This window comes from Pseudoliparis swirei, chromosome 23, assembly GCF_029220125.1.
Source record: "Pseudoliparis swirei isolate HS2019 ecotype Mariana Trench chromosome 23, NWPU_hadal_v1, whole genome shotgun sequence".
Lineage (NCBI taxonomy): Eukaryota > Metazoa > Chordata > Actinopteri > Perciformes > Liparidae > Pseudoliparis > Pseudoliparis swirei.
The window spans coordinates 6,450,806-6,476,348 of record NC_079410.1 but is presented as its reverse complement, the minus strand read 5'-3'; the positions used below and the strand labels follow the sequence as shown (position 1 = coordinate 6,476,348).

At 40.1% G+C, this 25,543-nt stretch overlaps 5 protein-coding genes across 8 annotated transcripts; 3 read left to right on the top strand and 2 right to left on the bottom strand.

The window, feature by feature from the left end:
- Nucleotides 1-1,320: 1,320 nt before the first annotated feature.
- On the bottom strand, nucleotides 1,321-11,274 carry mgrn1b (mahogunin, ring finger 1b). Of its 3 annotated transcripts, XR_008830716.1 has the most exons (18): nucleotides 10,911-11,274; nucleotides 9,391-9,509; nucleotides 9,219-9,307; nucleotides 8,975-9,121; nucleotides 8,125-8,242; nucleotides 6,850-6,916; nucleotides 6,672-6,715; nucleotides 6,518-6,565; nucleotides 5,967-6,035; nucleotides 5,704-5,863; nucleotides 5,503-5,612; nucleotides 4,516-4,730; nucleotides 4,095-4,206; nucleotides 3,965-4,010; nucleotides 3,764-3,868; nucleotides 3,333-3,378; nucleotides 3,207-3,251; nucleotides 2,982-3,067 (listed from the first exon to the last, which is right to left on the bottom strand). XR_008830716.1 is itself a non-coding variant. In XM_056407809.1 (17 exons), exons 1-16 carry the CDS (start codon nucleotides 10,996-10,998, stop codon nucleotides 3,338-3,340), a joined length of 1,578 nt encoding a protein of 525 aa, XP_056263784.1. In that variant the 5' UTR covers nucleotides 10,999-11,273; the 3' UTR covers nucleotides 2,977-3,067; nucleotides 3,333-3,337. The 3 variants fall into 3 exon arrangements, 2 of the variants coding, with proteins under 2 accessions (XP_056263783.1, XP_056263784.1); XM_056407809.1 differs by lacking the exon at nucleotides 3,207-3,251 and having other exon boundaries at nucleotides 2,977-3,067; nucleotides 10,911-11,273; XM_056407808.1 differs by lacking the exons at nucleotides 3,207-3,251; nucleotides 3,333-3,378 and having other exon boundaries at nucleotides 1,321-3,067; nucleotides 10,911-11,256.
- Nucleotides 11,275-12,937: 1,663 nt separating this feature from the next.
- cdip1 (cell death-inducing p53 target 1) lies at nucleotides 12,938-19,093 on the top strand. Of its 2 annotated transcripts, XM_056407767.1 has the most exons (6): nucleotides 12,938-13,477; nucleotides 13,579-13,772; nucleotides 14,613-14,759; nucleotides 15,377-15,526; nucleotides 16,311-16,614; nucleotides 17,386-19,093. In XM_056407767.1, the coding sequence occupies exons 3-6, from the start codon at nucleotides 14,687-14,689 to the stop codon at nucleotides 17,495-17,497; spliced, it is 639 nt and encodes a 212-aa protein (XP_056263742.1). In that variant the 5' UTR covers nucleotides 12,938-13,477; nucleotides 13,579-13,772; nucleotides 14,613-14,686; the 3' UTR covers nucleotides 17,498-19,093. The 2 variants fall into 2 exon arrangements, with proteins under 2 accessions (XP_056263742.1, XP_056263743.1); XM_056407768.1 differs by lacking the exon at nucleotides 13,579-13,772.
- On the bottom strand, nucleotides 19,090-20,325 carry polr3k (polymerase (RNA) III (DNA directed) polypeptide K). Its single transcript, XM_056407769.1, has 3 exons — nucleotides 20,110-20,325; nucleotides 19,902-19,989; nucleotides 19,090-19,424 (listed from the first exon to the last, which is right to left on the bottom strand). Exons 1-3 carry the CDS (start codon nucleotides 20,218-20,220, stop codon nucleotides 19,297-19,299), a joined length of 327 nt encoding a protein of 108 aa, XP_056263744.1. The 5' UTR covers nucleotides 20,221-20,325; the 3' UTR covers nucleotides 19,090-19,296.
- A 285-nt stretch (nucleotides 20,326-20,610) lies between these two features.
- snrnp25 (small nuclear ribonucleoprotein 25) lies at nucleotides 20,611-22,073 on the top strand. Its single transcript, XM_056407583.1, has 5 exons — nucleotides 20,611-20,902; nucleotides 21,057-21,147; nucleotides 21,370-21,475; nucleotides 21,574-21,648; nucleotides 21,735-22,073. Exons 1-5 carry the CDS (start codon nucleotides 20,693-20,695, stop codon nucleotides 21,790-21,792), a joined length of 540 nt encoding a protein of 179 aa, XP_056263558.1. The 5' UTR covers nucleotides 20,611-20,692; the 3' UTR covers nucleotides 21,793-22,073.
- Nucleotides 22,074-23,190: 1,117 nt separating this feature from the next.
- LOC130188505 (uncharacterized) lies at nucleotides 23,191-25,183 on the top strand. Its single transcript, XM_056406895.1, has 5 exons — nucleotides 23,191-23,332; nucleotides 23,492-23,617; nucleotides 23,705-23,812; nucleotides 24,651-24,798; nucleotides 24,926-25,183. Exons 1-5 carry the CDS (start codon nucleotides 23,191-23,193, stop codon nucleotides 25,032-25,034), a joined length of 633 nt encoding a protein of 210 aa, XP_056262870.1. The 3' UTR covers nucleotides 25,035-25,183.
- The last annotated feature ends 360 nt before the right edge of the window (nucleotides 25,184-25,543 follow it).

Below are 25,543 nucleotides of genomic sequence, written 5' to 3'. Positions count from 1 at the left end.
GATGAAACCAACAGAGAATTGATTGAAGGAGTATTGTTCTGCGCCCCACTGCTACAGTGATGAATAGGACATCTCCCACCTCGTCTGGACAGCCGGCCAATCACAGATGTGAGAACATCTCTCCCCGTGAGATCACCAGACGTTAGAGGAAAGCATGTGCACGGTTGTCTAGAAATGAAATCCCCTTTTTAAAATGTCAATCTGTCAATCTGTGTGGCCTGTGAGGTCTGACATAACTATTAAAACAGACAGTTATAGCCACGTGGCTGATTCCTTTCAAATCCCAGAAACATATTTCAGTTTTTCAGAATAATAAATGAAAAAGGAGACATGAAATTGGCTCTCGCACTGAAAATGGTGAACAGTATGTATCCGGAGCAGCCTCACCCACTGACCCTCTCTTGCATAACGTGTTTTATACAAGCATCTAATTTACAACATGTAAAGTATACGCGCACACATTTTTTCCACTGTATTATGTTTTTACAGGCAAGCTTAAGGGCCGCAGTGTAACTTAAAACTCTTTAAATGTTACACTGGTGGACACCTGTTGGTCCAGCTGAGCAGAGTGAACCAATACTGCAGAAGAATGTTGTGCATGAAATCTGAAACACCTCCGATTCATTCTTAAAGGAACAGTCACAAATCGGCACGTTATTGTGAGCATGCTTCTTATTCCGCTCTAAATATAGCAAGTATGTAGGAGTTTCCAGCTGAGGCCTAACGCAATGCAAAGGATGGCTTTGTGTGAGGTGTAAAGGTGGCAGGTTGGAGGATACGCAGTGTCCCCTGCTGGCAAAGCACGAAGCACGACTGTCATGTGAGCTTCTCTCTCTGCAGTTGAGCAAATAACACGTGGACCATGGACCGATGTAAAGCCATGAAACCTCTCAATTAATCTTCCACCTGAAAGGCCTCGTCCTCGCGTGAGTTTCTGATTAACATATTATTTCTGTTGGGTCTTGTCTGCCAAAAAAAGTGTAACAATGACATAACATGCAGTTTATGAAAGGGGTTTTGAACGTGCTACATTTAAGACAAAACAGTTAAAAAGGAATATATATATATATATAAATGTATATTTTATATATAATACATATATATATATTTATATATAAATGTATATTTTATATAAAGTATATATCAAATATATATATTTAATATATAAATGTATATTTTATATAAAGTATATATCAAATATATATATATAGTATATATATACACACACATTTAAAATGTATGGACATAATATATATATGTTAGATATAAAGTATATATATATTTGTTAGATATATATATATATAAAAAAAACACTGATGGTTAAAGTAATGAATATTTGTTCTTTATTGTCATACACATGCTGCTATACACACAAGGAAAAACAGTATTGATTTGAAGGAGAGCCACGGACCACCTGCTGTGGCGTTATCCTGGATACCAGGTCAATAGCGGTCAGAACAGGAAGGCACAGTATCGAGTTGAAATGGCGAAGAAGAAGAAGAAGAACATAACCATGTCACCTAAAAGCAGCGAGGTTTAATCCACTACAAATTCACATGCAAAATGCTAGCCCAAATATTAAAATGCCATGTTTGCACTTATTGCTTTGGCTCCTTCCAATCAAACATCCGCTTCAACCTAAGCACTAAAGATTAAATGCATAATCAATAAATGTAACAAAGTAAATGAACAATTTAATTGTATATTGCAACAACTATAACAAGATACACGTGTCCAGTAGCATGAAGTTTGCGATATATTAAAAAGAAGAAAAAGAAAAGGCTCTGTTCATTTCTAAAGTCCTGTCTACGGGATGAAAACTGTTGTATATTGTAGCATTTATAAAAACACTAAAGTCCAACGCAACAAGCAGCTATATCCATTCAAGGCACATCGATCTCTACGCGTGGCGCTGCACGTAGAAAAGGGCGCGTTGTGTAAATGTCGCAGCTACACAAACACCAGACGCCCGTTTCATTGCGGCTACATCACATAAGCGGACATCGGCATCGCCACAAAAAGACTGCGGAGAGATCCGCAACATCTACGACGTGGAGCTGGAGCGTCGACGCAGGCTTCTGCCCTCTTTGAGTTCAGCTGTTAGGATGTGAATCTGTTGCTGTTATTGATTATCCAAGTCATATATACTGTGCATGTTAACTTAATCTAGTTGTTTTACTTCTTCTTTTATGTAATATGCAAGAATACAATGTGTGGGTAAATACACAGGATTCTAGTACAGTTATGAAACATAGATATCACATCGTTGCAATAGTAACCGTGACGTGTGCACGTTTAAGACGGCAGACGACGTGGAAACTCGCCTCGTGATGAACTCTTTGTTTTACGGAATGATTAGAAACGATTTTGTCGCGGCGCAAAATCACTTCAGATGAACACAAACGGACACACGTAGGAAATTCTAATTTCTGCTCGCCTAAAATCAGCCTCGCTGTAAAAATAAGTTCTCGTCATTAACGTACTTCACGGATGAATAACAATATCTAAAACACAAAACTGCGTTTGATAAATTCGTCGGAATTTAGCGTTAAGCAATTTATACAGTAAATTTAAAGTAAGTGTGCTTAAAACCACCATGACAGGTAGTGAACTATCTCTGGGACCCACACGACGAGACCGCAACGGCTGGTCGAGACACACAACTGAACACCGTCTGACAGTTAATGAAATGGTTTTTTTTCGGAAAAGCCGGGGAACTTCTACATAAGTCATTGAATTAAAAAAAAAGGTACCGTGAACATCTTCGCCGGAGTCAAATTTTCTTTTTCTAATGTCGGGAGACATTTAGTCCCGGTGGACTTCCTCTCAGGGCTGCCTTGTCCTCGGGTCTCATCGGGGAAGCAGGAGGCTGCTGGGGTGTGAGAGGAACTGGAGGATCTTTGTAACGCGTGAATCTGTTCGGATGACCGGGGAGCGAAAAGGATGGATCAGAGTCAGGGGTTGAGGTGCTCGTCTTCCATATGAAGGCTGCTCGTGGGACACAGGAGAGGCTGGCTGGAGCAGTTGGTGCTCTGACTCTTCAGGCTTTCCGTTGACTCGGATGACCCTGAAGAGGAAGAAAAAAAAGAGCAATGAATACGCAACAGGGCTCAAAGTGAACCCTCCAGCCCAGACTTCACGTAAAGAAACTCAATGCTCATTCTTCACAAGATGGGTCCTATCGCAGGAAATGGATATGATAATACCTGGTGGATCTTTTGTTTTTCTAGCTGCAATAGATGTCAATGGATCTATTTATAGGGAGAAGGGGATTCAGTGGGAGCGGTAGAGCTCAGTACACAGAAGCGGAGCGGACAGGAAAGCCGACCTACCACGGTTACTCCTCCATGCCAAGAGAGCAGGAATCAGGACCGAGAGCTGCCCAAAGGGAGCCGCAGGGACAAGACGGCAGGGAACAGAGGAGGAGTGTTAGGAAACAGAGAGGACATAGCACACAGGTTAAGATGCAAAGCACCGAGAACCACGGCCGTGTGAAAAGAAACTTTAAGAGAACTAGATAGTTGTAAAAAGTTTGTAAAAAAGGAAGAACCGGGCAATTTGGAGTTGATAATAAAAATCAATTTGAGGAACTCCAGTCAATGCTTGATCCAAATGTGCTTCTAGGTCTATACTGTATGTGGCATTATAGAGAAAGAGATTGCGTATTGCACTTCAATCCTTCCCGTTGCCTGTTTTCAGGGGCTTGAAGATGATTCTTTTCAGTCTTGTATTCCTTCTCGTTTCCCGGCACGTCGTTTCTCACCCGGCAGCGATAAGTCGCCCGGCGGGTCGCTCTCCGTTTTGGTCAAGCTGCTGTGCTCGCTGCTGCAGTCCTGTAGGACGTCCCCTCCGGAATGCATCCCGTCCTCTGGAGAGTACCACACGCGAATGAATCTAAACCCCTGGAAGCCAACATGTAACCTTCCAGCGCCACATAATTAACTGTTCCACCGAGAACACTCACCGTCATCGAGAGACGGAGATTCGGCCACATCCTCGGCGGCCGTGGCCTGAGGGGAGAGGGAGAAACAGCTGGTTTAAAGCGGTTGTCGGCGGCAGAGTTTAAACGTCGCGGCGGTGGCGCGGCGGCTCACGTCGGTGGGGGCGGGGCTGCCGGACAGCAGCGCGTGCGGCTGAGCGTCGGACACCTCCGACATCTTCTCTTCGTCTTCCTCCTGGATGGGAGAGGATGGAGATCTCAGGGTGCTAGAGCGGTGGACAAGATGCAAACAAAGAATCATGAATTAAGTCGTCAATTCAATCAGCCACAAGTACCTACATGGACGGATGTGCACTCTAATAGAGCAAAGTGTCCGCTAGATGTGGCAGTATTTAGATATACAGTTACAACTCTAGGCTATGAGCATGTCATGACTAAACCCAGATGGAATATGACCGTGTAAATCTGACGACTGACCAAGTCGAATGTAAAGGGATGTTTGTTATTAATGCCACAGACACAAACATATTCAGTGTCTCATTTCCCACAGTAATGTTTTTGTGGGTAAATTCTACCTGTCAGGTGATTTGCTGACTTTGCCTTTCTGCAAACTCCCATCACTTAAATGCTCCGGGGAGCTCAGGTGCCTGCCGTCGCCGCCCGGACCCCCTGAGAAGTTGATGTCATCATAGAGGGGGGCAGCTGGGGTGGCAGGAGACACCGACTGCAGACCGTTCAGAGCCTCCAGCAGGGAGATGGGTTCGAAGCCCGGAGGAACCGAGTCCGTGCTCTGCAAAGGTCGTAACGATGCACAGCGGATGAACAAATGGCTGCAGAGGCAGAACAAGCACTTGCATCTCGATCAGAGATGGGCTACTGCCGGATTTGGTATGAGCCATGAGTCAGTGTTTAGTAGTTTATGAAATAGGTGCTGCATGACGTGCTTTACAAAGTTGCTGAGGCAACATGAAAAACAATCAAAATCTAGTTTTTTTTGTGAAGAAATTATAAGGTGGCTAATGCCATATTTCATACATCTCTGGTCTGCCACTGATTAATAAACCAGCAGCCCAGTACCCTGCTTTTATAAATTTATCTATATATATATATATATATATGTATACTGTATATATATATAAAATACACACACATATTTATATTTTTATATATATATATTTATAAAAAATACATATATACACATATACATATATATATATATATATATAAAAGCAGGGTACTGGGCTGCTGTATATTTTTTGTCCACACTTTTACACGCTTTTTAATGCTGGACTTCAAAAAAAAGTTTATAATGTTTTATTCAATGTCTCTTTTATGACATACTATACTATATTTTTGGATGTACTATACTCTCACGTTTGATTACTTTTTTTATGACATATTATTTTTGTATTACTTATTACTTTTCATAAGTTACTTTACATACTGTACACGACAATTTTTTGTATGGCATAGTGTGTAAATTCAAGCCCAGTTCCCCTTCAATGTTTCTGCACACGTCAGCTGTTCCTATGCGATCGCACACAGATTTTCACGAGCCGTACCGAGTGCTCGTCATGGTCCATCGTCTGAGCCAGGACGGGGCTGAAGGACACCGGGGACAGAGCACCGGGCTTTTTCCTCACAGCTCTGATCTGCAGCAAGGCTCTGAAGGCTGGGAGGACAAACACAGGCTCCCATTAAAAAACACAATAATAATGTAAACCCGTTATATTTAAGCTGACTCCTCTTGCGACGCTTCTTACGCAGCCTGCAGATGGGACAGTTGTTGGCCTGGTAACGCAGGGTGTCTGCGCAGGAGTTGCAGAGGCACAGATGTCTGCAGGGCAGGATGAGTGTGTCTCGCAGGTCAGACAGACAGACCACACACTCGTTGCTGTTGTCACTGTTTTCATCATCCGACGTCTGATAGAAGAACACACATTTAAAATCAAAAAGGAACACAGATGAAACTTTAAATGACTTGTACATTGGGATTCGGATACATGGGGAAAACGGTGACTGAAACCTTGGTTTCTTGGTTGTTTTTGTTCTCAATCCCGTAGATCTCCTGTAAGAGGTAGCTCACGCGGTCCACCTGAACACATCCAGGAACAGAAATTATTAGGAACGCAAACACAAGTATGGGAGAAAGAAAAAAAGAGGGAAATAACCAATGAAAAAAAAGTTTAATATCATATGACCATGTTATGAAGGTCTGTGCTAAATGCTTGAAGACATTTTAAATTCCACAAGGATATGTAGCAGACAGCCAGTGGGGGAAAGTACTCTGCTCGGGGGTCCAGCTACATCTTCTTAACAACAATGTATGACACTAAACTCTCAAGGGTCTCGGCACAGATTGTTGTGGTTTTTAGTTTTTTCAGGAGCTTCAGATGACCACGAGGCTCACTGATGCTCCGCGTAAGACATCCTGCATCGCATGAACAACGAGATGTAGCACACACATAGCGGGCTTCACAATGTACTGAGATGAAGTCAGAATGTCCACTATAATTGAGCCTAAATGAATGATGATACGACTATTAATAAATATAATAAGGAGAATCATAAACCTACAATTTGCTTCTGCTTGAGAGGCTTGATGGAGAAACTGCCATCGACGTGCTGGAGGTGAAAAGAAAGAAACACGGTTTAGCTGAAAACTTGTTTTATTCCGATTTTTTCTCTCAATATATATATTTCTATATATAATATTTGTATGTATACGTACTCTTTCAAAGGCTGCCAGAAGTACGTGAGCATGTCCGAGGCAATCTTGAAAAGAACACACAATATTCTGGTTCGTACAAATGTTTATCCGAATGTGTATTTAAGCAACCGTATGATTGATAAACTACTATTTTAAATATGAATATGCAGCCGGTCTCAGTAGTTCTGTCGTGACCTACCGTCCCCTTCATCAACCACAGCCTGGATCACAATGGGGAACACCCCCCGGTCGAGGTCAAAGTTCAGCTTTAACAAAAACAAATACGTTGATGTTAATTTTCAATGAGGCACCGTTACAGACATAAATCAACATCAGCGAAGACACATTTATTTAGTGAAGTTTGATCTGGCAATAAATTCCACTAACTGCTGCAGATACTTGTCTTCACATTTTGATTAAGTATTAAAAAAATATAAATGGGCAGCCCAAGCTCTCTGTGGTAGAACATAGAAGACTGTTTTCACCCCGACAAACGTTTGTAATGTTTTGTTTAACCCTTGTGTTGCCTTCGGGTCATTTTGACCCGATTCAATATTTAACCCTCCTGTCGCCTTCGGGTCAATTTGACCCGATTCAATGTTTAATGTCGGTGTTCTTTCGGGAGTCAACAAACAAACATAGAGTACCTCACACTTAAACTTGGAAAACAATATTAATTCTAATAATTTTCTGGAGATTTTAATAGCTGGGGTCATATTGACCTCAAGGGTAAAATATGTTAGTAAATATAAAGGTAACAGGAGGGTTAAACATTGAATCGGGTCATATTGACCCGAAGGCGACAGGAGGGTGAAACATTGAATCGGGTCAAATTGACCCGAAGGCAACACAAGGGTTAACAAAATCAAAGACCTGTTATTTGAATTCATACATAGATATTACCTGATACATTTAATTATCTTTAAATATTTTATTATTTTTTAAGACAAATGCTATTATGTGTTGGAAACGCTCCAGCCTTTGTTTACGCGTGACCATTTTTGGGGGTGATTTCCCTTTGGATCTTAAAACATAATTTGTTAAGAACATTTTACTGAGAGAAAATGTTTTGTTATTAATATCCAACAATCATATTTTCTCAAGCAAGAAACAATGTCGTTAATTCGATAATTTTAAAATAAATGACATTAAAATAAATTTCCATCTTAAATTACATTAAAACAAACAGATCTCATATATCTGTGAACACTATCACATCTAAAAACACAAAATAAAAAACATAAACAAAAATTTATGTAAAACCTTCAATCGTATTCCTGATAAATTTTATGTTTTTTTTAATAATCTTTTCTTTTTTTAATCATGAAACAAAATAATGTGCATTTCTACCATTCCATGAAGACTTATGCTATAGTTAAAATATTGTATATATACAAATAACTTTTAGTTTCATTTTTTAATGAACAATTAAATAATTAAATTTAAATTGAATTAAAACAAGTATAATACTTACGTCTTCCTCCTTCCACTCGGTGAAATCTATTTTGAAAGACGGCATGGAGAACTGTTGGTTCACCCCTCGCTTGTAATGCACAGTTTCAGAGACCAGGGATGGGTTCTTTGGGCTGTATCTGCACACACAGGAAGTTACAGAGAAACACGTTCAATGTGCAGGAGGAAGAGGAAAACCTGGCTGGATGGTGCACTCTCTTATTATAGGTGGGCAGTTACATTAAGACAGTTATCTGTAAGGAAAACCGAAAGGCGGCCATCATCTTCAGGCGCTCAGTACATGCATTAGAGTCCCTCGACAAGATGAAAGTAACGAAAACCGAATAGCATTGCACCGCTGAAGCAACATCTGATGCAATTCTATTAAAAATGCATCATCTTTCGCTCTCATTTCAGCGTGACACAATAACTACTTCAGTGCAAACTGTTGCTTTCATCTCCTTGTAAGTCTCTTTGGCAGTATCCATGGCGACGGGAGGTTGCTCAAATCCAACTGGATCTGTTTCGGTCCGTGTATGTGCGCTCAGGCTTGACTCTCACGATCCATCACATACACACACACACACACACACACACACACACACACAGACACACACACACACACACACACACACACACACACACACACACACACACACACACACACACAGACACACACACACACACACGGTTTTCCACTAATAAAACGCTGCTTTGTTCAGGTCTGAACAATGGATCCTCTCAAAGACACAGAGATGTGGCCTATGTGTGTTTCATACAGTTTTAAGTAGCAGTTCACCCTTTGTGCAACTAATAGCTAAAAGATGTATCCGTCCGATAAAAAAAAAAAGATGTTAAGATGAAAATCTTACACTGCCATCCCATTGGAGAACTCCTCGAACGCTTGGCAGTAGAGGGTGACGGCCACCCGAGCGTCAGCGTCAAAGGTGAACTCCACGCCATACTTCACCTTTGGTTTGTCGCCCTCCTCCCCCGAGGTGTCAGAGTCATCTTTATACCTAGAATCACGAGGTTTCAAGCTTTAGGTCGGAATATATTTTGCTTTAAAAAGTAGTTTACTTTCTTTGTATCGTGTGATTTCTTCGTTATCTTCACCTGATCAAACGCAGAGAGTCCTTTCTGATGTTGACCAGACTCCTCAGGGTTTTCACAGGCTCGTGGGGAGCAGGCGTCACATATGGAAACTATTGACATAATAAAAGCAACATGTCGTATTACAAACATAAAATGTCGTACTGCATCATAGTAGTTTTAAATATGATTTCACCTGCACTGGCCTGTTCCCAAGAAAGTTCAGGTCTGTGTTTTCTCCAAAAAGGTATCCCTCTGGATGTGGCGTGTCAAATTTCTCTCCTCCCATAAAGAAGTGGCTCGCAAAATAATTCCCTGGAGACGAGAGGAAAAAAAGATGAATAATGTTGTCTTACTTTGTTTTTCTACATTTCTTTATAAAATGGATGTCACCGTCTGTGTCAATGTAACCAACATCTCAATTGATTTAGAGTTACTTCAAATGATCTCCAATTAATATACAGATACTTCAACAATAAAATGGTTTTAACTGTACACATTGTTGGTTTACTCTTTTGAGCAACACGGTTAATAATGTAGTGATTGTCAGAGGCACGAGTACAGTAGCTTCCACAAGACTTGAACCCCAAAGCAATGATGACGTAATCTATCTATCATGCATCTAGCATAGCTATATAATTCAGAGAAAAACAAAATACAGAAAAAGGACTGCTTGGTTGACTAAATGAGACTCACAATTCATCAAACGGAGAAAAATTGGCAAGTCACACAACAACATAACATTAATTATGTATTTCTATACGTGTCGTGGCATGAACGTGATTCTTGATTTGTATATATCTGAACAAGATTTGTGTTGAAGTGTAATCTAACCATCAATAAATAGAAATAAGATGATTAGAAGTGTCGTCATCATCAGTCCTCACAGGTGTGTGCCGAGATGCAGGAGATATGACCAGCTCACAGTCAAATATGTGGCATTTGTATGGGTTAAATCTCCGGGCATCACACGTCTATTCTGTGTGTTTAATGTTTGACAACATCTTAACCCTCCTGTTACCTTTCGGGTCAATTTGACCCCATTCAATGTTTAATGTCGGTGTACCTTGGGGTCCATTTGACCCCAGGCTGTTTTTCACTGTGTCAAACATATAAGAAATATCAACTTTTTTATATATCTAAAGGGCTATTTAGGTAGTCAACAAACAAACATATAGTACCTCACACTTAAACTTGGGAAACAATATTAATTCTAATAATTTTCTGGAGGTTTTAATTGCTGGGGTCAAATTGACCCCGAGGGTAAAATATGTCAGTAAATGTAAAGGTAACAGGAGGGTTAAGTGCATCGTAATACACACACGAGACTAAGTGTGACCTTTAAACTAGCACACCGACAAGAAACACCTGACGGGTCTCTCGTGGAGGAAGAACAGCATTTGTTGACATGGTGTCACCAGCATTTGCTCCTCAGCTCGTGTGGCTTGTAGTTCAATGTGGATGAAACGCTTTGACGAAGTCTGTGCATTAAGTTTGGGTCTACAAAGCTTCGTGTAGTACGACGACGACACCGGAACAACAACACTCCGCGTTGCTCTGACAGTCCACGCCAGCAGCAGCAATCCGAGACTTCACTGCTGTCGACACCAGAACATGTCCTCGTAACTTGTGACCATACAGTCACCTTTCTACGCGGTGACGTCATCATCTAAGTGTAAACACGAGCCATCTGATGATCATCAACAGAACACTTACCCGATTTCGGAGGAAATCGATAGGCCGAGTTGGCCTGGATATCGATATCCTCAACACCCGCGATTCTCCGACTCAGGATGGAGCCCATCTTCCGCTGCTGACCGCCGATGTTAGCGTGCCTCTTTCTTCAAACGGACACTGACGTCAACACCACCATACACTCGACCAGATGTATGCGCGTTCGTCACTGTAACATTGTCCGAGTTCGGGTTGATCAGCTAATGCTGCTATGGATGCTAACAGGAAACAAAATCGAGACGGCTGTTGTTTTGCTGGAGCTGCGCTGCTGTGAGAACGAGCGCACCTGATTGGCTGTCTCCAAGCACCCAGGAACGTAGGGCGTTCGCTTCGTGTATTGGGACAGCCCGGCGGGGAGTTAGTCAGGAGAGGAAGGGGTCAGGGCAAGGACGTCGATCGTATTTTTGTCGAATATGAATATTTTTTTCTTCATACCAAGCCCAATAAGTCGGCGCATAACATAATAAATAAATTCAATTATTGGCACAATAGATTGAAAATAACAAAATAAATGTATATCGTGCTCTAAAAATACATACATAGATTAATTGACACAGCTAATTTTAGGTAGCAAAATAAGCACATCATCATGTTAGTTCCACTGTCAGTATCTGTAACACAAAAGAATATATATATGTGTGTGTGTGTGTGTGTGTATATATATATACTTTAATTTTAATTTTCTAATTTATTTATTCATATATTTTTATTTTTGTGTGCAGAAAAAGGAGACGCTTTTCTTGCCAAATGTATGCATATTATATAGATATATAATTTTTAAAAATTATTTATTTTATTTATTTTTCAGAAAAAAGGGACGCTTTTCTTGCCAAATGTATGCATATTATATATATATATTTATATATACAAATAAATATATTGATATTTATTTATTTTTTTGTGGAAAAGGGGGGCGCTCTTCTTGCCAAATGTATGCATGTTATATATATATATATATATATTTATTTATCTTAAGTGTGTATGGACGGTATTGTGTTTTCCATGACACTATAGAGTGCAATTCAGGGAGACGTTTGTTGACTGCCCTCTAGCGTTAGATAGATAGATAGATAGATAGATAGATACTTTATTAATCCCCAAGGGGAAATTTGTCGTTCATAGTGTAGAACTGCAGCATTCAATTTGTGTAAGTATTATTCGCAATATCTCTATATAACTCATTATAAGAGACAGACACAACAACAGTAACATTTTCATTTGTAATTTATATATACATATATATATGTGTGTGTGTGTGCACGTTTATAAAATTAATATATATTGAATCTTTTTCACTAGTTGTGTACATAGCAGTCCTGCATATTGTTTAGCTTAATCTGTCCAGCTTTGTTTTCTTTGTGCTTAGTTGCAAATGTATATTCATGTTTAAGTTAATTGTTAGAGAAGCAAAAAAGAGGAGTCGAATTCCTTGTACGTTAGTGTTTACTTGGTCGTCAATAAAGTTGATTCCGAATCCTTTAAATGTTAGCTACGAATGTCATGGACTGCAGTTCTTCACTATGGCCGCTAGAGGGCAGTGAGCTCTCGTGTTGAGTCGGGCTGTGCTGGCTGAGACGCTGGAGAACTATCTTCAGTAACAAGTGTGTACTCTGCATTGTTTGTATGTCTCTTTTGACACAGTAAATTGTAACAAAGACCGATCTATACAAATTATGGTTACTATTTATTACAGCAGACTAATATTTACTTTTCCATTTTGATATTAATAACAATTATACTTTTATTAACACACATAGTCTATAGATACAATGTAACGTAATGCAGTTTGTCAATGTGACCACCTGGAAACTCAAGGGTTAATTTACAATAAATTATTATTAATATGCAGTTTATTAGTATTTGCAATTTACCTAAACTGGTCAGATAGTATTGTGTCTGTCTTGAAGTGGAGATGACTTGAGTGTATTTCACTGCCTTCACAAAGAGGAACGGTAAAATGATTTTAAAAAACTGCGTTGATATTGAGATAATTGTTATTAATATGCATGTGTACAACTCATTATTTCTTTTATTAAGAGATTAAGCATATCTAAAATGTAACTAAAATGTTGTTAACCAGTCTCCCTGCGACACATTAAAGCTCGCGTCAATGCACACACTTCATCATAATAACATTTCCGGTGAGCATTTTCAAAATAAAGTCAAATTTTTTATATTAGTTTTTTGGGTATTTGTTTTTTTATTATCGCTCCTTGCTTGAAAAAGGTCATATCCATGCAAAATGTAGGGCACGTTTTCAACACAGCAATTTCTCAAAAGCAGTTACTGACCGAGTTGTTACTGTTTGTATCGAAGTATTTCTTATTGGAAGTACATACTCATACTACATATATGTCGCTTGTCATCTTGTGTTAGTTGTTGTTTTTACAAATCCCCAGCCTGTGTAAAACACAACTAATGACGCGGGGTGTAAATCCGCCTCAGCGGATGTTGCCTCTCATCAGGAGACGAGCCAAGCTGTTCGCGTCAAACTACTTCAGTGAACGTGACGCCGCGGTCAGGAAGAAAACGACTCTCTCGAAATCCAGGTACGTTATCTCTCCGCTGCGCCGTCACGGGACGTCACGGTCCACGGGACACCCAACACGGTTCAGTCGGTTCAGTGACACGTTTCTCACATTTTATTCAGCCTGATCGTGTTGTGCTCCGAGAATGGCGACGCTAGCTTAACGACAGCTAGCTGAACGAGAAAGAAAAAAAGCCCACAACAACAACAACATCGTCTTCCAAGTTATCGGCCCGTTATCCGGCTGGAAGCGGACCGACCGTCGCTGTCGCTTCGCGTCTCGATCCGTTTCATCTTCCTCGCGGTATCGGAGCCAGGTGAGATAAATGGCGACCTGCCAAACGAGCCGTCAGCAGCGGCGTGCAACGCCATTATGTCACCAGATTCGCTCCTGCGTTCGCATTAACGTCGCGGCTGCTTTCTCTGAGCCTCGTTTACGTAACGCCGTTATTCGTGGTTCGTTGTGCAAGTGGCGTTGAGCTGGATTATCTGGCCACGGATTAGGGGAAAAAAACACACCAGCTAGCCAGTTGGTTAGCTGAGAAGCGTTAGCATCAATTTGGGAGAAATATGCCTTTCAATAAACGTTGATTGTTGTTGTTGTCTTCACGTACATACTCGGTGCGATGGTGTTTTTAGTCTTTCTTTTTGTGTCACCCAGATCAAACTGTCAGTGGATTTGCAAATGTTAGGCACCACTAACATGTTATTGTTATTTACCTTTTATTTACCTTTATTTAATGTAATATGTTCATCATATTACAGGCTGTGGCCAGATTCCTGAGGTTGAGTCTTTTCCCCTGTTGCAGGTGCATATGTTTACAGACTTATTTGTGAATATATTATTATATTACTTTGAAAAACTAATATTTGCTTTAAGCCCCAGGACTCGGTTACAGTGCTGAACTTCCCATACAGTCACGTCAACATAGTACACTTATTTGGTTATTCATGAACACAAACTGTCATTTTTCCATCACACAGTGTCTTAAATCTTACGCAGTTCTTCTCAGACGTGAAAAATGTCTTAATCAGTTAAACTCAGTTCTTCATTCTCTGATTGTTGCTGGAATTTTTAATTTCTTGAGAGAAGTCTGAGCCGTGGAACTCAACCTGTGTGTGTGCTTGTGTGTTTTTTTTTCTTCTTTCCATCCCAGAATAAAAGTCCAAAGGAGAGTTCTGCTGGTAGCCCCGTGTCCAACCCCTTTCCCTTTCCAGACATCCGGCCAGTATGTCCAGTGATCCTCCTCCTCCGTACCCTGGTCCCAGTGCCCCACTTATTGAGGAAAAGAATGGACAACCTGGTAACACAACTAAACATGCAGGACTTTGCACAATGTTAACATGCACACACTGTTTGTTGATATTTTAATCATTATGCTTGAGTAAACTGTAACCATGGAGACTTAAGAATAGTCCCGTTATTTTTGTTGAAAAGTGCACTGCTGATTCACTGACCTAGAAAATACTAATTTAACCCTCCTGTTACCTTTAGGGTTAATTTGACCCCATTCGATGTTTAATATCGGTGTTCTTTGGGGTCAATTTGACCCCAGGCTGTTTTTCACTGTGTCAAACATATAAGAAATATCAACTTTTTTTTTATATTTAAAGGGCTATTTAGGTAGTCAACAAACAAACAAAGTACCTCACACTTAAACTTGGGAAACAATATTAATTCTAATAATTTTCTGGAGGTTTAAATTGCTGGGGTCAAATTGACCCCGAGGGTAAAATATGTTAGTAAATGTGAAGGTAACAGGAGGGTTAAAGGAAACTGCACACTGATAATCAAGCAGGGCCAGATGTGTGCTGGCGAGTTTGTTGATTTTAGACATATTAACATGAGAATCATTTTTTTTTTGCATGACTCAAACCTGTGTTCAAAGGTCCTTAATGCCATTCCCCTCCCCCCTTTCAGTTACAGGTCCTGAAATAAATGTTCCTGTACAAGGACAGCCCTTGCCTCCAGACTACGGTCCTCCACCCTATGAGGCCACACACCCAGGCTTCATTCCCCCACATGTCCCTGGAGAGGGGCCCATGCCGATGCCCATGCCTCCACTTCAAGGTGCAAATATAAACAAACACGCTGTCATAACATACGACTCTCCACTTTCAGATGGAGCACCAATAGCTTTTATTCGGAGCCATGTTATTGGCCTGTTCGCAGTTCGGTGCACCAACACCTCAGAGAAACATCTGAGACTTCACCCTGCTAACTTTCTTCGGCAGACATTTTACTTGGGCTCTTTGTTTAATAGGAGCTGGAAAACCAAAACAAAGAGTATAACATGTCTAAAAGCTACGTAGAGCTTAAATATAGGATGTAATTCACAATGTTTGCCTGAACATCTTTCATTGAATTCCTTGTTGGTAACGTTATCCTGCTGGTTACAGCCACGCCACTGTGAGCCTCTCGCCTTGAATCAAATTCCTATTGGAAACCATAACTATTTTTACCTTCGCATTGAAAATGCGGAAGGTTATGTTTTGATCGCCGTGTATTTATATATATATATATTTATTTGTATGCGTGTTATTCGCATAAAAAAAAAAAGTTTTAAACCGAATCGCATGAAATTCGGTGGGATGATTGGTTATTATCCGGGGACCATTTGATTAGATTTTGGGATCGATCGGGTCAAAGGTCAAAATCTTCTTTTTACCATAGCACGGTCAATTTTTATCCAATTGGCATGCAACTAATGCCAAAATGTTCATAATTCAATGCCCAATCTTGTGATGTGCGAAGGTATGCGCTCTACCGAGTGCCCATTCTAGTGATAGAAGTTGATCTGTGTCTAAATTCATATACAATGGAGTATATTAAGTGTCATTTACCCTCCGTACAGGTGGCCACTACCCGCATCCGCCCGGTCACTTTCCTCACCCGATGACGGGAGAGATGGGTCCCGGTCCCGGTCCCGGTCCCAGTCCCAGTCCCGGTCAGTTCGTCCACATGGGAGGTCACACGGCGACCGTCCTGGCTCCTCCTGGAGCCGCCGCCACCACTGTGACCGTACTGGAGGGGGAAATGTTCCAGGCCTCCCCGGTGCAGACCGTTTGTCCGCACTGTCAGCAGGCGATCGTCACGCGCATCTCTTACGATGTTGGCCTCATGAACACACTCTTCTGCCTCTTCTGCTTCTTCGTAGGGTAAGTAGCACACCGATGAGAGGTGACCTCACAGCGGCTTGTGATGGGTTTTGTAAATATGTATCGCACATTTGGCCGAAGTTTCAAAAAAATACTCAGAACTTCAACCGGGTGGAAGAATTGTAGATTTCAAGGCTTTTGCATGTACGCGTCCTAAAGGTCTCATATTGTGTATTTTACATGAAAATGAATGTTAAAAAGATGAATTGATCCATGTCATTAGGGGTTACCCTCAGCCAGAGCTTCAAGTTGGCAAATACAGACATGCCATCCTGTCTAAAAAATATTGAAATCTTAATTGAATAACATTTAAAATAAATGTGTCATGACTTAAAACTCCCGATCATGCCTTTCACCTGTCTGTTATAGCGACTGGAGGGTATAACGGTGGTACGTGCTGTAATTGGTGTATGAGCTCAGTGCGGAGCCACATTGTTTAGCCTAAATTATGAAATTCTGTTCTCTGCCTACGATCGGCTCGTACTCGTCACTTTTTTGGGGTTTCAGCACAGAGTGAGATCGATTGGGTAAGAAGGAGGGCGGGTCGTGCCTCCACGACCGCGCGTGTCGCCCTGTTGCAGCCGATGTGGTAACCAGCTACATTACAACACAACCGAGAAGCTCTGTTGTAATCAGTTTCTCTGTTGTGTGTTTTGCAATCGCACAGCCGAGAAACTCTCGGTTGCGACACGCAACAGAGGACGTGTGACTTCTCTCTGGGTGCCATTTCCCTGTTCCAGCTTTACAGGATATTGTGTTCCTCATTTCCAGGTGTGATCTTGGCTGCTGCTTGATTCCCTGTCTGATCGATGACCTCAAGGATGTGACGCACACCTGCCCTTACTGTAAGGGCTACATCTACACATTCAAGCGCATATGCTAACCACCGACGGCTGTATGCTAGAGACATGTACATGCCCACAGGTAAACTCACAGCTCCCCCCGCTGGTGTTGACAAGCTTCCCCTCCCCCCACATTTTTGCAAAGTGTTGTGAAGCCCTCTTAAATAGTGCAGTTTTCTCATTAGTTCAGAATATTTACTGTATATATCTTTCATCTTAATTATTTCATGTATTAACATGCATTTGAAGTGTACAAATGCCACCGAACTACAGATGATGTAGGGCACTAAAGCACACACACACACACACACACACACACACACACACACGTGGACAGGCAGCAGGTGCATTTAAACCCTTGGAAAAAAAAGGCTTGTGAAGTTGCGCATGTTAACGGGGGTAAAAAAAAATAATATCTTGATTGACAGGCGGCCAGGTTTAGCGAAAGCTGTGAAATCGGCCTTTATTTATTTGAATCTGTGAATCTTGCTGAAAAGCAAGCGTATTGAGGACAAACATGCCGGTTAGCCTGCTTGTTTTTGTATTTATTTCAAATATTTTATCCACTATTTTAACACGTTAATATTGAGAACTGAACATATTTTTGTCCATGTCTGATCGTTTGGTTCGAACAGGCAGTTTTCCTTAATTATTATAATTATCCCTTTTTGAATGTGAGGAAACTAACGAACCATTTTCAGCTAGATAGTGATGTATTTGCTGGTTTGGGATTGCCCAAGATTGATGTTACTTGCTATATTTCTTAACCTTCTGGGCTTCATTCAGTCGTCACTGTTCAGTGATTTACTGCCCTCTGTCCATGTACTTAATTTTGATAAAAAAAGCCAAGATTTGCACTTTAAGTTGGAATTTAATTCCCCCCCCACTAACAACCCTCTGAGAAATTTGGGCATTGAGGACGTGCATCGTCGTCTCATGAGTAACAGCAGTGTATAATTTAAGTAGCTGACAGTTTTACTAATGCTGATAGACGCACTGACAATTTAGAAGTCATATCCTCTCTATTAAAAAAAAAAAAAGTAAGTTGGCAAACGCATTACAGTGGTGGCCCCATCGTCATCACATCACATCGTTTAGCCTGTTATGCCTTTTTAATATGGCATAAACCCGTTAAGATTATCCGCATTCCTAAGATGCATGTTAGATAATACTGATGTCTTTTGACCAATACAGAATAGTGACCCCTCAGCTAGGAATAAGCTTAAAAAAATAAATGATTGTATCACATTGTGACGCCATTAAGATTACTACTAACAATGAAACGACCATTGTATGCCCACCACCGCATGCTCGACCTGCAGTTCACCGTCACCCACAGTGCAGTTTGTCTGCATGAGCCACACTTCAAAATAAATAATTCTCACGGGCTACTTTCTTGACTCTATGCATTTGATTAATTTTCTTCTTGAGGCTAGCAAAACTGTGCAAGAAAGTACATTTTGAAGGATTGTTGAAGGATTGCATTGAACTTTTAATACGAAGTACTGTATGCCGTTGTTGTGGATGATGCTGGTCTGCATTGCTCTGTAATTGTCTGTGATATGTATAACTACGAGTCAAAATTTGTTTGACCGTTGTATACAGGTATTATTTTATCAATAAAAATCAGAACATGCTTCCTTGAAATTATTATTTGGAAAATAAACTGAGTGCAAAGTGAATATTGTGTGTGTCAAAGTATGATCTGCAAACAAAATGAAAAGTGAAATGAAAACTGCACAAACTGGAAACATTCAGAAAGAGGACACAGTATGAAAAAAAAGAAGTAACTCTTGCAACATTAGCATTAACGCCATTACGATTTCCAAAGTGCAACGGTTTAGTCTCTCCACAGGTTTCCACACTGGGCATTGCAACATTTGTAGAAAGTGGTCATCGGTTCATCAGCTGATCGCGTCTGAATCTGCATGAAATACGCCCGCAGATGGCCACACTTGGGACAGGTTTCTAGGGGTGGATACAAGTAGTAAGGGTCAGTGTGCAGTCACAAGAAAGTGTGGAATTTGGTTTATACCGTGCAAAAAAGATGATAGTTTCAAGATATTTTATTGAGTTACTCCGTACAACGAAAAATGTACTTTACGCGGTCCTCCTTCGTCACACTATTGCAATAACTTAAGGCTAAAATATGATTTTAAATAAATAATACAAAGAGGTAAATGCTAATAGTACAAGAACATATTGAAAAAATGCGAGAACAGTATCGTACAATCAGTTTCACTCAGTGTATAAGGTGCATCATGCATTGTTGCAAATATTGCAAGTATGGTAGTGACATGACGTCACAGCACCATTTGTTTTTTTACTTGACGCAGACAACACTCGCTTTGAATATATCATGGCAAGAGACAGGATTACTGGCCTCTGATTCTGGGATGAACTGAGACCCACAAACACACCATGAGTTATTTTAATGTCACTTACCCGGAGTAGAGTCAACGTTTTCCCAAGCTGCAGCTCCACCGAGAACATCGTCCACCTCTTTCATCTTGGGAAACTTTCTGTCATTAACCTGCAGACAAATAAAAGTACGTCAAACTTCGTTAACACACACAGAGACACTTAAGTGACCTGGGAGCCGAGCAGCAACACGTTATGTGTAACACATCAACACATATTACACATAATTCACCTTTCTCGTGATGTTGTGTACATACGGACAGGTATTGCAGGCGAATCTCATGCACTTCTGTCCTTCCTCGACAATTAAAACATTCCCGCAGGTTGGACAAAAAAGAAGCATGTTACCCGGGATTATATGTGTAGCAAAAAGGTACAAAAGAATCTCAAACTCAATATGAGTCCTCTTTTTTTACACGGTTAGCGAACTGTTATTCTCCCCGCTGTTCGCATGTGGAGAAACGGAAGTGGCGGGTGCTACTCTTTGTTATCGCTCGGCGGGAAACGAAATATTAAGAAAAGACGTAGTTTTAAATAAATACAAAACTACGTCAATATTTACAATCGATAAATACGATGAAGTCTTAATAATATTAAATAACCTCAATTTGTTATTTTAAATAAAATAGGAAAGTAGATTGTACATTTGCGTCACACGGAGCGGAACTATTGAACGCTACACTGAGCTACGGTTGCTTTCCGGCATGTTTTAGTGACTGTACACGTTGTTTGTTTACTTCATAGCTTTTTGAAGCGAAAGAGTTTCCACTTCACGATGTCAAGTATTGAGTCGTGACTGTTTGTTGAATCACGTGATGACGGAGGAGCAGAGTGGAGACCCTGATGGAGGAGCACTGTCTGTGGAGGACGAAGAGGTGGGAAACGAGAGCCCGACAGAGATGGCTTCTTTAGACACGGAGGAGGAAGATGAGGAGGCTCTCCCTCACTCAGAGATCCTGGATATTTTCGAGGAGGGACTTGCTCGACTTGTGCAAGACCCTTTACTCTGTGATCTGCCAATTCAGGTTGGTACATCTTATAAATGTATATAATACATTATAGTAAGTTCTACTAAAAACAATTACCTTTTTAATTACATTAAAAAACCTGTGTCAGAATCTCTGGAGGATCTAATAAGAAAGGTAGATTTCCCTTAAACCAGATAATCTTTATCCGTAGGTGACTCTGGAGGAAGTCAATTCTCAGATTGCTTTGGAGTATGGCCAAGCGATGACTGTGAGGGTTTTAAAGGCAGATGGAGAGATAATGCGTGAGTCTTTATATTGTTTTTGTATTTTAATTTTTAACCGAAACATTAATTGCAATATCCACTTTTTTTTCTGATCACATAATTATTATGATTTTATTTATTTATTAGGGAACATCACTACACAATTATTAAAATGCTAACAAATTATTGTTTGTAAAAAAAAAAAAAGAGTGTACATTTATTTGTATTAACCATACTACAATGTTTTCCCCCCCTCCTAAGCCATAGTGGTGGTGCAAAATGCCACTGTGCTTGATCTGAAGAAGGCCATCCGCAGATTCATGGAGCTGAAACAGCAGCGTGAAGGTGGAGTTAAACACGTCAGCTGGTAAATACACTCACAAACACAAGAAAACATGAAAGGGATTTAAAATGAGAAAAAAATGGCCAAACTGATTGCATCTGTGTGCGTCCTCTCTGTTACAGGAGATATGTTTGGAGAAATTATCAGTTAACTTTTCAAGGTGAAAAGCTTGAAGATGACAAGATGGGGCTCAAAGAGTAAGTGCATAAAACAATGCCTTCCTCCACTTGTGATGCTGTTATCGTCAACACTGTTTGACTCTGTGCTTCTTTGATATCTTCAGCTACGGGATCAGAAACAGAGATGAAGTGACGTTCATGAAGAGACGCAGGAAAAAATGAAATGTCACAGCCAACGCTTGTCACGTCACGGAAATACACCAGTTCCCGTGTGCACTGGTTCTACTTGTCTCGCAGACTGTACATTAGTTTCACAAATAATGGTTTTTGTATTTTGGACTTGTTATTTTAATTGTCTTGGGGCACATTTTAAACTGAGCGTGTCACTCAAAGAGGCTCCATGTAAATAAGATATCTGGAGATGTTACGCCTCCAGATATCTGTGTGCCGTGGTTTTGTATAGTTTTCTGCTAACATTAAAACATATGACATTGTTTTATTAATTTTTTGATTTTGTGTTTTATTTGCATCTCAACAAAGAGAATTCTGTTACATTTCCAGAGAAGTCCCTTGTTGCCTGATTATTTGAATATGTTCTGGTATCAGTGAACACTCCATGGCATTGTTGGCTTTGAATGTTCTCTGTACAGAGCACACGGGGAGCCGCTGATGAGTACGGTAATACACTGTTTCTCTTCAACATAATCTATTTATTACAGTTTTAATGGGTCTGAATGGAGTTTAGATATTTGTTTGTTGAGTTAAGTTAGTTATGAGTTTGAGATTTGTGTTTCAGGTTACTTTGTCTAAATTATTATTGTTGGTACCTTTGCCTCAAAACACAATTAGTTTAATCGATTTCTTTTTTCCCAAAGCTCTCTTTATTGCTTATTATTTTCCAGAGGAAAAGCAGAGTTTTATTCAATATTTTGTAAGATTCAATGCCAACAATCTTAAAATGCATTTTTAAAGTATGGATTGAATCTAAGACTTTATATAACTTTAGTAAAGGTCAAGTGGACAGTGAGTGAACATGTCTTCTCTCAGTCAACCTTTGATGGCAATAACTAGTTTGTTTAATGTAAATGTCTCCGTTTATTGGTGGCAATAAGAGATGCACTACAATATAGTGACCACCCACTCACTACTCTATCAACAATACTTGTTCTGCCATAAATGATTAACACATGTGTCTCTTAGAATTGTCCAAAATCTTGTTATTATTTTCATAAAACATATCTCTGGTTCATATTACACAGAAAGATAAATAGATTTAACCAATTATGAAACTGTTAATACTTTGTATATTTGTCTTTATTTTTTAGAAGATGTTACTGGACAGAAACATTCGCTCACATATAAATATGTCTTTGGCATTACCAGTATTTCTCTCTAACTAAAGAAAACTAAATCCTAAAAGTCTTCTATTTTCTATGCAGAATTTTTATTTGTGTTTTTGTGTTTAGGCACCTGTGGTTTATCCACCCAGATTTTTCTTCTCAGTCTGGAATTCAAACCAGCGACCTCACCACCGCCCCAGTTCACAACATTGTTCACACCAAACTAACAAATACAGTCAAACCAAATATCAAACCTAAATCTGAAACCCAACAGTCCAACATGGCCGCCGCAGACAGCGAGCTGAAGAAGATATTGACCGAGTTAAACCATCTTTCACTCAAGAGACAACAACTTCTGGAAAGGAAGAAATTCCAGAGCATATTTCACGAGATGAAGAATCGTGCAGAATTTGTACAAACAGGTGACGTATGACAGAGCAATGAGACACCAGCAATGAGGCACCAGCAATGAGACACCAGCAATAAGGCACCAGCAATGGGCCAATAAAGTGACTATCTCAAGTCTTTTGCACATTTTATATGTTGTCTCATTTACATGACAATGTTTGTGTTCCTGCCAGAGGAGGCAGCCACTAATCTGCACCAGATCGACATCATTGATGACACGCTGACACAACTGACAGAAAGGAAGGCAGAGCTCCAAAAAAGCCACGATAACATCCTAGATGCCAAAGATATGAATAAAGGCAAGAAATCAACTTTACTCCAAATTTACTTGAAGCAAATCCTTCACCGTACTTTGGTTTTGTAACAACCCTTTTCTTCGTTGTTAGAGGCCAGCATCGCCTCCTGTCAGGTTGAGCCTGGTGGTCCTCTTCCTGTTCCTGTTCCTCTTCCTCTTCCTTGCGTTGTCTTTGTTGAGGGTCCACCTAACATCCCCGGTGAGTCGTTGATGCACAAATGATCATTTGAAGTTTGGTCTTGGAAAGTCACTCTTGTTGATGTCACATCGAGGGAAAACAAACGTATCGCTCTCCTGCCGTCCTCTTCTTCATACGTTTAAACACTGATCAAGTTCCTCATTATGTCCTCTTAGAGTTTATATTCCTATTATTTCCTCAAGTAAAAAAATATATACTTAATACACCTGCAAACGTGTGTTAGTACTTGTAATTGAAATTCAGTGGTGGAAAAAGTATACAAAATATACTTAAATCTCCAAGGATAAAATGTGAATAATATATATTATGTTACAGGATCTTAATTATTGATGAATTTATTTGTACATCACTTTAAAATTAGCCCCACCAGCTAAAACATCAATTACTTTATATACTGCTGGGTATCTTAATAACTATCATAATGCATATATTGGATTTCATTTGTTGATGTATTTGTTCCATTAATAATCTAAATGTGCACAGAAAAAAGAACCACATTGTTTATCAGATTATTTATCAAACTAATGATGTGGAGTTTATTATAAGTATAAAGTAGCATGAAATGGAAAGTACAAGTACCTCAAAATTAAACTTTAGTATAGTACTGAGTTACATTCCCCCAAAATTGAACTGTAAATGAATGCCAGTTATGTGACATTTCTTTTTAAAAATAACAATTGATGTTGGTGACACTAATTGGAGATTTAAAAAAAATATGAACTTTATCCAAAGTGGCTGTTTTTACAAAATATTACTCTTCAAAGTTTTGTAGAAGTTTCCAGTTTCAAGTGTTTCTCGTGGTAAAACAACTAACATGACATCTTCCGGTTGTCCACAGCCCCGGTGGTGTTTCTGGACCTGGAGCACTTCCCAGCGTGTCCCTGCAGGACGCAGTGTCCTGAGTGTAAGCAGTTCATAGTGACGGAGACCTTCACCTCCGTCAGCAGTGTCACGTGGCTGGTGTGCTTCATCACAGCTTTGATTGGGTAGGAAACCATGAATTATGAATTATCAGCACGAGAATATCATCACATCTTGACGTGGCCTGTTTCTATTTGCGCAGCTGGTTTCTTTACGACACTGGCACATTTGAATGTGTTCCTTCTTTTGCAGCGGTGTGGCCGGTTGTTGCTTCATCCCCTTCTGCATGAAACGGTTTAAATCGATCACACACAGATGTCCCAAGTGTCGAACGGAAATCACGACTTTGAAAAAGTTATGAGAGAGAAAGGAGCCGGTGGAAACTTGAAGCTCGGAATGAAAGAGCATCAGACATCCACCAAGTAGTAATACGGCGTATAGATCATAGATCCCTCGTAGAGTTGACCTGTTTGCATTCATTGTCATCATAATCACGTAGTACACGTCAGAGGAAAAATGTAGTGTTGACTAATGAGTCTGCCTGTATGTAAATTATATTATAAAAGGATTTTAAGACATATTTGTTTCAATTATACTTTAAATAAATTAGAAAATCTGATCGATAAGACTGTGAATATACTGTAGTATTTAGATTAAGGATATTGGGCTATAAATAAAAATGGACTTGACAATATCACAAATTGCAAATTTGCTTTGATGGGGCTTAAACATATTTAAAGCTTGACGAGGACAACATGCACACAGGGGAGAGTGAGAGGCTGAATCTCATGGAGGACGAAGATCCAGATGGAGAGAGAGAGAGAGAGCAAAGAGAAACTTCAGCACTGGGCTGACACGATGAACTGAGAT

Bases quoted from the DNA above. Each gene is read 5' to 3' on its own strand.
- mgrn1b (XM_056407808.1), bottom strand. From the start codon at position 10,998: ATGGGCTCCATCCTGAGTCGGAGAATCGCGGGTGTTGAGGATATCGAT. The intron at 9,308-9,390 runs GTGAAATCATAT...TTATGTCAATAG, and splicing joins TTGGGAACAGGCCAGTGCAG to TTTCCATATGTGACGCCTGC. The intron at 4,011-4,094 runs GTGAGCCGCCGC...CTCTCCCCTCAG, and splicing joins GCAGCCCCGCCCCCACCGAC to GCCACGGCCGCCGAGGATGT.
- cdip1 (XM_056407768.1), top strand. From the start codon at position 14,687: ATGTCCAGTGATCCTCCTCCTCCGTACCCTGGTCCCAGTGCCCCACTT. The intron at 14,760-15,376 runs GTAACACAACTA...CCCCCCTTTCAG, and splicing joins GGAAAAGAATGGACAACCTG to TTACAGGTCCTGAAATAAAT. The intron at 16,615-17,385 runs GTAAGTAGCACA...CCTCATTTCCAG, and splicing joins CTCTTCTGCTTCTTCGTAGG to GTGTGATCTTGGCTGCTGCT.
- polr3k (XM_056407769.1), bottom strand. From the start codon at position 20,220: ATGCTTCTTTTTTGTCCAACCTGCGGGAATGTTTTAATTGTCGAGGAA. The intron at 19,990-20,109 runs GTGAATTATGTG...ATTTGTCTGCAG, and splicing joins TACACAACATCACGAGAAAG to GTTAATGACAGAAAGTTTCC. The intron at 19,425-19,901 runs GTAAGTGACATT...ATCCACCCCTAG, and splicing joins AAACGTTGACTCTACTCCGG to AAACCTGTCCCAAGTGTGGC.
- snrnp25 (XM_056407583.1), top strand. From the start codon at position 20,693: ATGACGGAGGAGCAGAGTGGAGACCCTGATGGAGGAGCACTGTCTGTG. The intron at 20,903-21,056 runs GTTGGTACATCT...CTTTATCCGTAG, and splicing joins TCTGTGATCTGCCAATTCAG to GTGACTCTGGAGGAAGTCAA. The intron at 21,148-21,369 runs GTGAGTCTTTAT...CCCCCTCCTAAG, and splicing joins GGCAGATGGAGAGATAATGC to CCATAGTGGTGGTGCAAAAT.
- LOC130188505 (XM_056406895.1), top strand. From the start codon at position 23,191: ATGGCCGCCGCAGACAGCGAGCTGAAGAAGATATTGACCGAGTTAAAC. The intron at 23,618-23,704 runs GCAAGAAATCAA...CTTCGTTGTTAG, and splicing joins TGCCAAAGATATGAATAAAG to AGGCCAGCATCGCCTCCTGT. The intron at 24,799-24,925 runs GTAGGAAACCAT...CTTCTTTTGCAG, and splicing joins TTCATCACAGCTTTGATTGG to CGGTGTGGCCGGTTGTTGCT.